Raw genomic sequence first — 14712 nt, forward strand, 5'->3', positions numbered from 1 at the left:
GAGGGTTCAACTGAGGCATTCAAAAAGGGAATTAGATAAACGCTTGAAAAAAAACTTGCAAGGTGACAGCAAAAAGGGCAGGAGTGTGCAACAAGCCAAATTATTCCTGCAGAGAGCCAGTACAGATCAAAGGCCACCTCCTGTGCTGTGACTATTCTAGGAGTGAAATTAAATGCTGCATTACACCATCTTTCTCACCCTGCAAAACATTTCTTCAAATATCTATTCAGTTTCTTCTCAAATGTACTAACACTATCCACTTTTATTGCTATCCTGGGCAGCCTGTGTTACACATGTGTCACAATTTACAACAAAGAGCCAACTTCAGCAGCAAGAGCATTTCTGCAATAGAGCTTTCTGCAATAGAACAGCTTGTAAACTTATTTGTATAAGACCAAGAATTTGCAAGTCTGTTGCTCTGTTTAACGTTCCCAAGTGCACAGGAAGTTCTCACATCCTGCCCTTGACTAAAAGCACAGGGCAGCAGACAAACCCCTTTGCTGGCTTAATCACCTTATATCTTGTTATAGCATGCTGCAGCATTTGTATCCGATAGAGTGTTGCATCTACAGGCTGCTAAAATGCCTTGAGGCTTTTTTTTGACATGCTTTTAAATTTTAAAAATGGCAAGCAAAAAAATTGGTAGAGCAGATCATTAAAATTGTGCTGGCACCATGACTTGGGAGCTCAACTCAAAAGACTGACAATTTACTAACGAAATGAGCTAGTAAAGCTCCTGCCCCTTTTACATCTTTGTTATGCCATGGATTTTGTAACGTTACGATGTGTTTTTCAATTTAGTATTCTGAGCCATGAAATGCAGACCATGGGAAGTAGTCATTTTATTTTCCTGTCCTGCAGGTGCAAGATCTGCACCAATAAAAGTAATGTTCCTAAAATAACTCAGGACACTGAACTTCACCAAATACTGGTTACATAAAAATGCTATTTGGAAACATTTCCAAACTACACACAAATTAGGATTTCTTCGCTACCCCATCTGAGCTGCAAATTGCTAAGACTTTAAGCAGAACAATACATTTTAAAAATTGTAAACTTTTTAACATCTTTTCCTCAGGATCTTTTACATCATCCATACATAACCCAACATAATCCCTAATGAACATATCAAAATGCCTCATCTCTGCTCACTCAGTAAAGAGGGGACTCAGAAGGATGATCTAAACATTAAACCAGCAAGGTTTCTTAGATACCACTTTGTAACAAAACAAAAATGCTTTGCTTACCAATTATACTGGTTCTGCATGGAGGAGGAATGGCTTTTCATTTATATAATATATAATTTATATATTTATTTTGCAAAATTTGAAGTTTGAGAGCCTAACAGTACAATACAACATTGCCTTTAAAAAGGAAATACATGGAAGCAATTTAACATAGGTCTGTGGGCAGCTATTTTGTTGTGGCACACCCAATCATGAGCATAATGGATCAGAGTTATATTCAGATAATTGTTTTAATTGGGGCTTCAGCAGGAAAAGAACATTTAAAGCATTGTACTACAATGTGTCAATATACTGAAACTGTACATTAAAATCAAGCTGTTCTTTCCAAATCAATAAAAGACAAACATATTCCTGCAGGATCAGGAGAATATAGGGTACCAGCTATTTAGCAACTTGGCTTCATTTGATCACCTAAAGTGTTTTGGTTCAACATACCTGATCAAAGAGCTGTTTGCCAGTGGTATTGGGCTGGATAGCAAACTCCAGCTCTGCGTCCATGGTGGTAACCCGAACATTGATCTGTTGAAATGAGAGAGAGAGAGAGAGAGAGAGACTTTTGTTAGGTCTAAAACAAAAAGGTTAGCAACTTTTGAATGGAAACTAGCCACAATTAGTCAAATTTCTTACTGACAGACATCAATAAAGGCAAAAAAAACAAATTCAGTATGGAAACAGATTCAACCCATATACAAACTCTCAAGATGGGCCTAAAATAAAATGTTTCATCTTCTGCCTTAAGGGACTGACTGATTTGGAGTACAGTCACTGGGCATGGCCTCCAATAACTTACCCAAGTAGCCAAATTGCCTAGACTCTGGATTTTCAAACTATGATCTCCAGACACGCGGGGCTAGATTAAGTGCTCCCCCACTGGTGGGTTGAATGCAAGGAGGCATGTTAAATCCAGTGGGCAGCCTACCTGCCTACCCCAGTCCCCACTGAAATTATATTAGTAGCAGTGGTGGCATTGGGTGGCCACCCACCGGTGGGCCAGTTGAGGCTCTTAGTGAGCATTAGCAACCAACCGGATTTCTCTGCACAGGCTGGTGGTTCCTTAAATGGCCTCCATACCACCACCACTAGCACACCACCCCCCCGCCACCCCCTTCCCCCAGGTTGGTCTCCCACCTTGGCCTTTCAAATTCCAACCCTCAAAATACAAAAGTTCTGATCCATCACAGCTTATCTCCTCAAAGCCCAAGTGCAATACTGGCATATTGAAAGCTTGCGGCCAATCCAAGGCAGGACTTCCAATCCCTGAGGTTGGGAAGTCCTGCCTCCAGCCTAGTTGGCCATTTTTCCACTGGGTGTTTCTCTTAACAAGTGGCGGACAGGGCGGGGCACAGCAACCCATATATTTCAGCCCTTGGTAATTCATGGGGGTATCCAAATAGTGAATATATTCACGCACTAAAATATATTGGTAGCTAACATTGTCTTTTTGAAAAAAAGAAACCGTATTAATAGTTGCAACATAAAAGGCCCAGACAGCAAAGCATAAGCAGACTGGTTAATTATCCAGCCTCCTCCAAAAAAATGGTCCCCACCAGCTCAGATGCCAATCTTCAGCCAATTCAATTCATTCCATGGACACATCAAGAATAGCCAAAGACACTGGACATGGCAAAGGTTATGGGTCCTGGCAACACACTGGCAGTTGTACTGAAGACTTCTGCTCCAAAACTAGCTGTGCCCCTAACCAAAGTGCCCCATTACAGTAGCAGCACTGGCTTTTCCTAACAATATGGAAAATTGCCCAGGCTTATGTCCTGCTCACAAAAAAAGCAGGACAAATCCAAACCAGCCAGTTACCACCCCATCAGACTACTCCCAAAGCAATGGGAGGTTTCACTGACAGTTCTATCAAGCACCAGTTACTCAACAACCTGCATACAGATGTTGAGTTTGGGTTATACCAGACACTCTGCTCCTGACCTCATTACAGTCTAGGTCCAAACGTGGATTAAAAACACCTGAATTTCCAAGCAAACAGGTTGTGACTGCCATTGACATCAATACCAAGTGCGGCATCAACAAGCCCTAGCAAAACTGGAGTCAATGGGAATCGGGGAGAAAACTCTCCACTGGTTGGAGTCATATCTAACACAAAGGAAGACGGTTGTGGTTTTTGGAGGCCAATCTCAGTTCTAGGACATCACTGCATGAGTTCCTCAGAATAGTGTCCAAGGCCCAATCATCTTCAATTGCATCAATGACCTTCTGACCTTGTGGAAAGAAGTGGGGATGTTCCCTGATGATTGCAATGTTCAGCAGAGTTTGAGATTCCTCAGATAATGAAGCAGCCAATGACCATACGCAGCAAGTCCTGGACAACATTCAGGCTTGGGCTGTAGGGTGGCATGTGGGTGGCAAGTAACATGCATGCCACACAGATGCCAGGCAATTACCATCTCCAGCAAGAGTGAATCTGACCATTCCCCTTGACATGCAAATGTATTATCACTGCTAAATCCTCCCACTACCACCACCCTGGGTGGGGGGTGGGGGGTTTAAAACCACTAGCCAGACATTTAACTGGACCAACCACATAAATACTGTGGCTACAAAGAGCAGGTCAAAGACTGGGAATTCTGTGGCAAGTCATCCACTTCTCCAAAGCCCATCCACTATCCACAAGTGTGATCAGGAGAATGATGGGATGCTCTCCACTAGCCTGACACAGCCCCAACAACACCAGAAGCTCAATATCCAGGACAAAGCAGCCTGCTTGATCAGCACCCCCTCCACCAATGCAGTGGCAGCTGTGTACCATATGCATAATGCATTGCAACAACTCGACCAGCTTCCTTTTGATAGCACCTTCCAAACCCTCAATCCCTACCATCTAGAAGGACAAGGGTGGCAGATGCCTGGGGCCACCACCACATGCAAGTTTTCCTGCAAGCCACACTGCATCCTGACTTGGAACTATCACTACTCCTTTATTATCACTGGGTCAAAACCTGGAACTCCCTTACTAACACTGTTGTAGGTATACCTACACCAGTTGGACTGCAGCAGTTCAAGTGGTTCACCACTACCTTCAAGGGCAATTAAGAATGAGCAATAAATGCTAGTCTTGCCAGTAATACTTACATAAGAGATTGGAAGTAAACATATGGGGCCCCAAATAAGAGGTAGGAATATCCAGCCAATTTTTTCTGCAAGCACACAGATGGACAGACTTTAAACCACCTAACCTGCAGCACATGGACTTGTTTTAATTTCATTAAGATACAACCAATGTTCACAATTCAGAAAAAAATGATATCCAAAGTTATTTAATATTTTTACATACTCCAAATAAAAATCACCCCACAGTCTTCACTCTGCACTATAGAAACTTTTAACTTGTCTTAATAGGTTAACCCGAATGTTGATAAAGAGTAAAATCAGCTGTGAACAACTCTGGTGGCCATCACTTAATCAGCTCCTTCCTCGAAGTTTAGTACAATCATTATAGCCCCACTAAAACCATGACAACCTAACAGTGCAATTATGGCACATTTGGATTTTTTATTTTAATTCTTTCATAGGATGGCATTGCTGGCCAGGCCAACATTTGTTGCCCATCCCCAGTTGCCCTTAAGTGGCTTTCTAGGCCATTTCAGAGGGCAGTTAAGAGTCAACCACATTGTAGTGGGTCTGGAGTCACATGTGGGCCACACCAGGTAAGATTGGCAGATTTCCTTCCCTAAAAAGGATATTAGTGAACCAAATGGGTTTTTACAGCAATTGATGATAATGGTCACCATTACTGATACTAGCTTTCAATTCCAGATTTATTTATTGAATTTATTATTTTTAAATTCATTCATTCATGGGATGTGGGCTTCCCTGGCTGGGCCAGCATTTATTGCCCATCCTTGTTGCCCTTGAGAAGAAGGTGGTGGAGAGCTGCCTTCTTGAACCGCTGCAGTCCATGTGGTGTAGGTACACCCACAGTGCTGTTAGGAAGGGAGTTCCAGGATTTTGACCCTGTGACAGTGAAGGAGCAGTGATATATTTCCAAGTCAGGATGGTGAATTTAAATTCTACCGGCCGCTGTGGTGGGATTTGAACCCATGTCCCAAGAGTAGTAGCTGAGGCCTCTGGATTACTAGTCTAGCAACAATGCCAGTCTCCTCAGAGTCCTACTGCTTTCATTGTCAGTGCAGTGTTTTCATCCACATGACAGTTCAACAATAACCTGGTGCTCAACATGTTATGGAAATAATAAAGCCAATTTTTAAATTCAATGTCAAACAAATGTCACATTCCTACCAAAGCCCTCGTGAAAGCTAGACTGGGCCTTAGGTGTGACTTACTGTGCACTACAGGAGTTTAATACTTAAAATCGCCACAAGAATGTGAAATCTGAACATTTCAATTAACTTGGAATTTTAGCTCCCTAGGTGGTTCAACACAGATGAAATTAAAGTGTAAAAGATTTGAGCTGAACATATAGTTCGATTTCACTATAGCTTCGACTTATGGAACTCCCAAGGCAGAAAAACAAACTTATTTCCGTACATTTGAGAATCTAAATGAAGTTTTCGCCAACTAGCAATGACAACATTGCATTAAAAGAGACACCAATCATCAAATGTGCAACAAGCTGTACAGTACAGTCAAGTATTTGCATAACCTTGTCAGCCTGGGTGACTTGGTAAATTGCAACATTTATAACACAGGTCAAGGACTTCACTGTTCTTTTAGACTTGGTACAGGTCAAAGTTACAAAATAATACCAAGACAAGTGTCACATCTTAGTCCTTACAATGGCAAGTGACTTAAACCCAGGTGGACTTACCACTCAAAAATATTCAACAAGATGACAATTTACCTGACCTCACTGAATTCTCCCCCAAGCCATTACTTCTACTTTGATCACCTAGCAGAGGTGCAATTCTCAAATGTAATCAATCTGCAGTTCAAGTTTGAAGATCAAGATTGGTTAAAGACTGACAAATTCTGTACGCATCACAAATAACTCCTAAGTGCTTTACATAATTATTTCATTTAATTTCAAAAACCTATCAGCAAACTCAGTTAAATTTTGCCAGCAAAGTCCCACAAACAGCAAGAACAAGCGACAAACAGCCAGTTAAACTGTGGGGAGGGAGAGCCAGGATAGGACACCAGGAAATGTCATTACTCTTCAGTGTGTCATGGGGTCTTGAATTGGGCTGTGAACCATCAGAAAAGAGGGGACCTCAGATTAGTATCTCAATTTGTGCAACTCCTACGCACGTAATCAGAATGAGTTAAAATAAGATAGTTATATCAAGAAATTCTTTCCCCTCACATCCATCCCCAGCCCACATCAGCATTGTTCAGTTGGTCGAGTGTCCAAAATTAACAACATTTGAAAAACAATCACGATAGTCTCATGGGAAAAGCACTGAAATTGAGAGCATGTAGCATTACATGGAATTGTGGATGAAGAAAACTTAGTTCATAGTTTAAAGAAACTTGTAGAAACTTGGCAGTTTGCTAGCATTGCTAAACGGGCTTTAGGCAAAGCCCATCCCCTGTGGAAAAATACCCAACTAAATTTGACTAGTAAACCAGATTGCTGGTTGGAAATTAGTAAACTCTGCTCAGGAGAAATTGGCAACAGCTTTGCTCACAGACAGGACATGGAAAAACAAACCAGTCAAAAAATTTTGAACCATTACCAGAGGCAAAAAACAGGTAAACTTTTCAGCTGAAAAGAAGTGAAAGGGCCCATAGGTTCAGTGAGTAGAATTTCTCCAATGCCCTGCTGTAACTTCAGGAAACCACCATTTCTCTGGAGTTGCTGATCCTCTCAGAGCTGGAGATCTCTGGAGATTACCAGAGGAAAATACCGGCAGTGTCAAACTAAACCCTTGCAACGTGGCCCAACCCCAGTTGTTAAGAATCTATTTAGTCTACCTTTCCTATGAAAGAGTAAAATCTTATATTGGCAGTTTGAAGTAATGGAGGGTCGAGATGGAGTTTGATTAAACGAGCACAGCACTATTTCAGGCAACATGGTTCTATAAAGCAAACTAAAACTGGGAATAAAACAGATCAAGCTCAAATACTTTACCGTGAAGGGCTTAAAACCATGGCAGATGTCTGCTATGAAACACAATGCAACAGGCAAATTTCAAGCTGGCTGCTGAACTCTGGAGCAGAGATGCCCCTAATCCAATGCTTTGTGACCTACTGGGAAGCACACTGGGATAGAGTCATTGGGAATTTTGAGTCACACATACCAGCCAAAGATAAAGAGGGTGTTATGCAGCTGCCCGATTGGGGGGGGGGGGGGGGGGGGGGGAGAAAGGAGGCAGGCAAAACAAAAACTTCATTTGGCTTCAAATCAGTGTAGTGTTCAAAGTCAAGTTGGACAACAGGATGACTCTTATTTTAATTTCTTTTAAACACATAGATCAGGCCACTATCAGTTCCTAAACAATTAGTCTCAATTTGTAAAATTATTGGATGGTGGGTAGAAAAGGTAAAAAAGTGGAAAGAAGAAATTCCTACCAAACATAGGCAGGATATCAAAGTCTTAGATTTCACACTGCAGACACCTGCAAGGGGGTCAAAGGGGACATTTCCCCAACCCAAAATGCTGCCAAGCTTTGTTTTGCATTCTCAGCTTGACAGTTTCCTTAGGGAAAAAAAAGGTAGATTTAGTTTAGTTAGGAAGTGACTTTGTAGGCTTCATGTTTAAAACAGGAAATGAAACAACACTTCTGCAGTTTGTTATCGAACTGTAGAAGAGTGGAAAAAATATCCTCCAATGTTTCTGATCTTTTGTAGATCATTACCTACAATGTGGACAGGAGGGCAAAAACTCCCTGACCTGTCTACAGGTCAGGATATTAGCTAAGGTTGACCCTCCCCCCCCAACCCGCCCGAACCCCCTCTCCACCCTAGTGTACAAATAGTTCAGAAATTCACTTTAATAGAACTTGAAATATTGACTAATCTGTTTAAATAACTGAAAAACTTTCTTTATTCATACAAATGACCCCAGTTATGTATTATATTATGTAACATTTCATGGTGTTTTACCAAGCAATACACAATCCCTTCTATTCTCAGTCCACAAGTTAGTTGAACTGAATCTGGTGTGTATTCAGACAGAAAGCAATGCATTCCACCATTTCAAAAACATTCACTGTCCACCACTGGCAGCAGTGTGCATCATCTAAAAGTTGAAATGAAGCAGCCCATCAAGGCTCCCTACAAACCTTCCGTCTCTTACCACCTAGAAGGACAAGGGCAGCAGGTGCATGGGAGCACCACCACATGTTCCCAAAGCCACTCACCATTCTGACTTGGAAATATATCATTGTTTCTTCACTGTCACTGGGCCAAGATCCTGGAACCTCCTCCCTAACAGCACTGCAAGTGTACCTATGCCTTACAGACTGAGGCCAAGGCAGCCCATAAGTACCTTCAAGTGTAATTGGGGGCTGGGCACCAAACACTGGCTTTACCAGCAATGTCCACAGCCCATGAGTGTTTAAACTCTCACGGGCTAAGTAGCTAACACAGAATACACAGTCACAGGGCCAAGATCCTGGAGAAAAGTTCCAATCACTATTTTCAGGGTAGTTGGTGGGACACGAAAGAAAATGATTTCACTACTGGGTGCCAATTCTAAATTCCTCCAAGGACATAGGTAAGACTTCAGAGAAGTTCATATTTTCAAATACTATTTAATTCAACTTATTTCACCCAACCCTGCCCCATCCTGAAAAGATACACAAATACTAAAAAGGTTCCCATCCCTCTATTCAAATGCAACCCACAGTCTACAATAGCATAAGTAAACTTCAATCCTCAAAATGTAACATGACCAAGTACCATAGCGCTTGTTTCATTAAAGCAATTCAATAAATATCTGCAGGAAAAACAAAGTACAACAACTGTTGTAGGGTGGCCGAGTTGTACTATTAATGACAGAGTTGATCTGCAGACACTTCTTGGGTGGAAACATTAAATTTATTTACAATATACTCAGCAGCAACTACATGTGTGCTTTAACTCCAACTTTGTACTCCTGTGGAGGCAGCCCGCACTACACTCCTATTGATTACTATAGATCATGTGATTGTTCCTAACAAGTATTACTCTTAAAAGGTACATTACACTAAATAAAATCATAATTACTACATTCCTACCCCCAAGCTATACATATTTACACATTTAAGACCATATACTTACACTGGGTAAGGAATTTACAAGTCCAGTCTTTCAGGTGGTTTCCTGGTACATGTGGAACATCACAGCTCCACAACTTCAGATTAGTCTGGAACCTCCTTTTCCAGGAGTTGCCTGAACATCAGGTGCTCCGGTGGGCACTTTCAGTTCTGTATCCTCATCTCTTACAGGATCAGACATGTCAGTCCTAAGTTGAGTAACCTCAACAGGAAATGCAGGCCCGGCCATGATCACTGGTGGAACCAAATCCCTGATTTCTCTCTTCCTTAAATGGTCCACATGTTTATGGATGATCCGGCCTTCCATCTCCACGTGGTGAGACAAAGAGGCCCAGTCACCACACTTATTTCACCCAGTAACCACTTTGCTCCTTCCCCAAAGTTCACATATACCAGCTCTCCCACAGTAAGTTTCCACAATTGTCAGTCGTGTCTAGTTTTCTGGCTTCCTAGACTCCTTTCCACCTTCCCCTCTAAATTCAGCATTAAGCTCAACCTTGCCCTGAGACAGTGTTCCAACCATAACTCCGCAGATGTGACACCTGTTATTGTGCGAGGGGTAGTCCTGTAATGAAAAGGCATGCTAGCTTTGTTGCCAAGGAATAGTCAGTTAGCTTTTCATGCCTGCCTTGAATGTTTGAACCGACCTTTGGGCCAGTCTGTTTGAGGAAGGGTGGTACAGTGCAGCTTTCACAAGTGATACTGTTGAGGCTGGTAAACCATTGAAACTCAGCACTCAAATGACATGCTGTTACCTGAAACTACTACTTCTGGTAGTCTGTGAACTCTCAATTGTAGCAGCCAACATTGGTGACTTCACCTCATACGCCAAACCATTTTGAATGGGCATCGACTGAGCAGAAACATTGACTACATTGGACATTTCCTGGGAACAATGTGTAACCACACCCTGGGTCTACTCGGCCACTCACATGGGTGTGAAAGGAGTTGTCACTGTGCAATGTCAGCAACTGCAAAAGTTGCCACAGTGCTTTACTAAACTATTTCGCCATCCATCCCAGGCCACCATAGATAGCTGCGTGCTATGGTCTTCATTTGAGAAATTCCTGGATGGGCACTTGCAGTTCAATTAAAAGTGGTTCCCTTCCCTTTGGAGGAGCAATCACTCGTGCTCCCCACAATAAGGTGCCATCCTGGCTGGTTATTTCATTTCTTCTGTCGAAGTATGGTTTCATTTAATCAGATACAGGCTCCTGTGGCCAGCCATGTAGCACTTGTTCTCCTACTTGAGATAGGACTGGGTCCTGCCTTGTCCAGCCTCTGATCTGTTGAGCACATACTGGCGAGGAATCCAAGAAATTTACCAGTAAAACAAGTTCCGGTGGAACTGGGACACACTCATCATTTTCTTGTAAAGGCAAATGACTAAGGACATCAGTGTTTGTGATTTGATTGCCTGGCCTATGTACAAAAGCGTATTTGTATGCTGCAGAATCCCATTATTCTTAAAAGGTACATTAGACACAAACCATAATTACTACAACAATATTTATACTAATATTTGCTGAGACACAACAGTGATCACCTTTTAAGTATTGAGACTCTTTCTCTTCACCATCCCCCACATCCTCCCTCATTTTATGTCAGCAAATGAATGGATTTCTAGTCGGCTGGTTATCAGTGACAGGCAGGCAGAAAGAATTTAAGAGATCATTATGCATGATCAAATATTGCCCCCATCCCCCTAATAATGATGTTTTAATCACCAGCCTCATGCATTCAGCTACTGAATTTCACAAAATGCAATTAGAAACTACAATAAAGCTTCACATTCAAGAACCAACCAATTCTTCAGACAGGGACTTGCCGAGTGTTTCACCCCAATGCAGGAAAGCTTTAATTTTTAAAAAAGGGCACTGAAAGAAAACATTCCAAGATATTGAATTAAAACTTGCCAGACAAGGGGCCATATTCACCCACATAAATTGAGGAGATGGTTGTTCACATGACATCACACCCATGACAAGGTCAGCAATTTTCTTTTAAAAAATCTTCCGGCATTTGGATCCGTGCACTGAAAAAGACCTGGTGTTTCTCTTCAGTCTCTCTTTCCCCCACCCAAGCTAATAAGATGTAGTAGTATCACTTCACGAATCAAGGAATGGATGAAGGCCATGTGACTTTTGGGTGTGGAACCAGTGTGTAGGCACTTCTGCTTTGTTTTTCCTGTGGTGTATTTACAGCAGATCATTTCATACCATTAATAGCAGAAGGAAGTTCAATGGGCCAAAGAAACACAAAAAGCACAACAGGCCCATTAGCATTTGTAGAAAAATATAAGAAGGGATAAAGTATTTTTCAGTGAAGTGGTCTAATAAACAGTCCAGGATTAGAAGATTAACCAATCTTCTCTTGGATGATGAGACTCTTGTACATTTCCAATGTTTCATTTCAACTACCAGTGCTTTTTGTACAAGTACAGGGGGAGATGGCTGGAATTTGAACCGGCTTACATTTCAAATGACAAAATAATTTTTAAAATCATCCGAGTTTCTTGCTTCTTATTGCTATTTAGAAAGAACATAGATGAATAGTAGACCAGACCAAGCCCTAGGGTATCCTGCATTGACAAATAACTCAATTACTGCCCAAGATCATTTGAAAAGCATCAGTAGCACTTGGGGAAAGCACTGATACTTGCAAGATAACTGCTTATTCTTGCCATACATAAAGAGGATTAAAAATAAAACCATTTTTCCTGCGTCTATTGCAGCCCACAGCACAACAGATTATGTCCACCAACCACTGAATTGCCAACTCAACTTTAGACAGGCGTGCACAAAGAAAACTTGTGCGTGCACATGAGACATAGGAATGACTGGGCCTGAAGTAAACATTTTTGCTAAAAAGCAGAAAGTTTAATATATATTAAAAAAAGTGGGTATTTGAACCTTTTAGATGACAACAGCTCCAGTTGAAATGGTCACCTACAAGCAAGGATGCTAAAGAAAAATTCCCTCCCATTAAGCGTAGGGGGAGGATGTGTCTGGGACCCTGTCCATTCCCACCTGTGGTATTGCTATAATGGTGCTTAACAGACTACACACTCACCTCCTTAGTTACAGGAATCAGATGAGGTGGAAAGAGAGAAAACAAAAAAAGTTAAGCCCAAAAAAAGTTGAAATCACCACAACATAGACAATGAAACTTTAAATCAAAAGTTTAACTAATACTCTAAAATGCAAGTGACTTCTTCATAGAAGAGTTAAAGCCCATCATGTCTGTGCTGGCTCTTCAAAAGCTACTCAGCTAGTCACACTCCCCTACTTTTCCACATAGCCCTGTATATGTTCTCACTCCAGATAATGATTCAATTCCCTTTTGAAACCACAAGAGATGTCTTCCTCCTCACACTCTCCCAGGCTGTGCATTCCAGATCCTAACCATTTGCTGCATAAGACATTTCCCTCATATTTACTTCTTTTGCCAATCACCTTAAATTTGTGTCCTCTATTTCTTGACCCTTGTGCCAACAGGAAGGATTTTTCCCCATCTATTCTGCCCAGACCCCTCATGATTGAGCAACTGTTATCAAATCTTTTTCAACCTTCCTTCCAAGGAGAACAACCACAGTTTTATCAGTCTATCCTTTTAGCCGAAGTCCCTCAACCCCAGAACTACGCAAATCTTTCCTTACCTTCTCCAATGCCTTGACATCCTTCCTAAAGTATGGTTCACAGTACTGGACATAATACACCAGTTGAGGTCAAACTAGTACAGGTTCACCATAACTTCCTTGCTTCTGTACTTTAAGTCTTCGTGAATAAAACCCATGGTCCTGTATGCCTGCTTAGCCTCTTTCTCAATCCATCCTGCAACCTTCAATGATTTGTGCACATATACCCCTCAGGTCCCTCTTCTACTATCCCACTTCATAATTGCTCCTTATATTGCCTTTCTTCATTCTTCCTACCAAAATATATCACACAGTCCCCTCAAACTGGAGCAGATAATCTTGTCCTTGTATTACAGCACCAAAACATAAACTAAAGATACAATTGCAGTTAAGGTAAAATGAAGGGAGTCATGTGACCTGTTCTGGACTTTGCCTAACAGCAAGCCACGAATGGTTTGATTGAGAGATTAAAGGGGACCCAGATTGTTTCACTGGGAAGAAGGTGCAAGCGGTTTACAGGAGACAAGTGGCAGCATCCCATGTGCTAACACTGGATAGACAGAGAGTCCAAAATTCCAGAAAAATGTTGAGAATTTTAGGTTGTTAACAGTCGTGCTTTACACTGTCCATTCAGCTCCAAGATAAAGTGTTGGGCTTTCAGGAACAGCTAATCAGCATTTCTACCTGGATACAAGGCCCATGCAATTCTCACTGCCATGAAAATAGAAATCATTCTCCTCTCAAAAAGCCCAAAATATTCTTAAAAACTCAGACAAAGTTAGCCTGCCAGGATCAGGGTGAGAGGAAGAGCAGCAATAGGCAGCAGGATGCTGTGGTTCACAACACAGGAATGCAGGTGAGAGCTTAAATTTGGTCTTTTCAATCCAAGTGTATGGAAAGCTTAAATAAGGCTGGAGGATTTACCCAGCTTTAGCTAGGTAGAGAAGTCTCCAAGAAAATCCACACAGTGGAGTTGTTTCCAGACTGGGAAAAGGAAAAGATTGGAAGTAAACACTTGGATGCCAAGAATCATTTTGGACCGATTCTGGGAGAATTGAACGTTTACACAAAAGGACAGTGTAATGTATACCTGACAGTGGGTTTTCTCATCTGTGTTAAAAGTTCAGTTCTGTAGTTTAAAGTATAAGTGGCCTTCAAATAGTATTTAATCAATAGTGCTTTTAGCCTGCTTTGCCTCAAAAGCATGAAGTCTTGTTGTGTCATCCAGCTATTAAGTGGAAGTTAGAATTTTTTTTTAAAAAGAGAAAATAAAAATCAGTCTCAATGAGGATCATAACACTTCACCCACCTCAGCATCACGACAACTGCTCTCCCATAGGCCTATCAGGCAACATGTATAAATGTGCAAATTCTGGTTTCACTCAAAAATTAAAATGCATTTGAATTGAGAACACCAGATTCATTTGAATTATTGGGTACATTACAATTCTGACTTATAAAAAAAGGAAATATGTATACCAACAGCTCAAACCTTTTCTAGTTTATAACCTGGATTTTATCCAACTTAATCTTGTGTTGACAGTTCCTGCTTCACTTTGCGTGAAGAATTTTTTCCTACTTGTTCTACAGCTCTTAAAGATAAATCGGTACAACATTAAATGTATTAGTTGCAGGTTCTAAAACA

The 14712-nt window shown here is 41.3% G+C and overlaps 1 protein-coding gene across 1 annotated transcript in view; it reads right to left on the minus strand.

The window, feature by feature from the left end:
- The window catches only part of msna (moesin a), an 80758-nt gene that overhangs the window by 34397 nt on the left and 31649 nt on the right, over positions 1-14712 (minus strand). Inside the window, exon 2 of the mRNA XM_078547432.1 lies at positions 1683-1766. Within this exon, the coding sequence (XP_078403558.1) occupies positions 1683-1766 (84 nt within the window). The remainder of the gene's footprint in view (positions 1-1682; positions 1767-14712) is intronic.

Source organism: Cetorhinus maximus, chromosome 8, assembly GCF_964194155.1.
Source record: "Cetorhinus maximus chromosome 8, sCetMax3.hap1.1, whole genome shotgun sequence".
Taxonomy (NCBI): domain Eukaryota; kingdom Metazoa; phylum Chordata; class Chondrichthyes; order Lamniformes; family Cetorhinidae; genus Cetorhinus; species Cetorhinus maximus.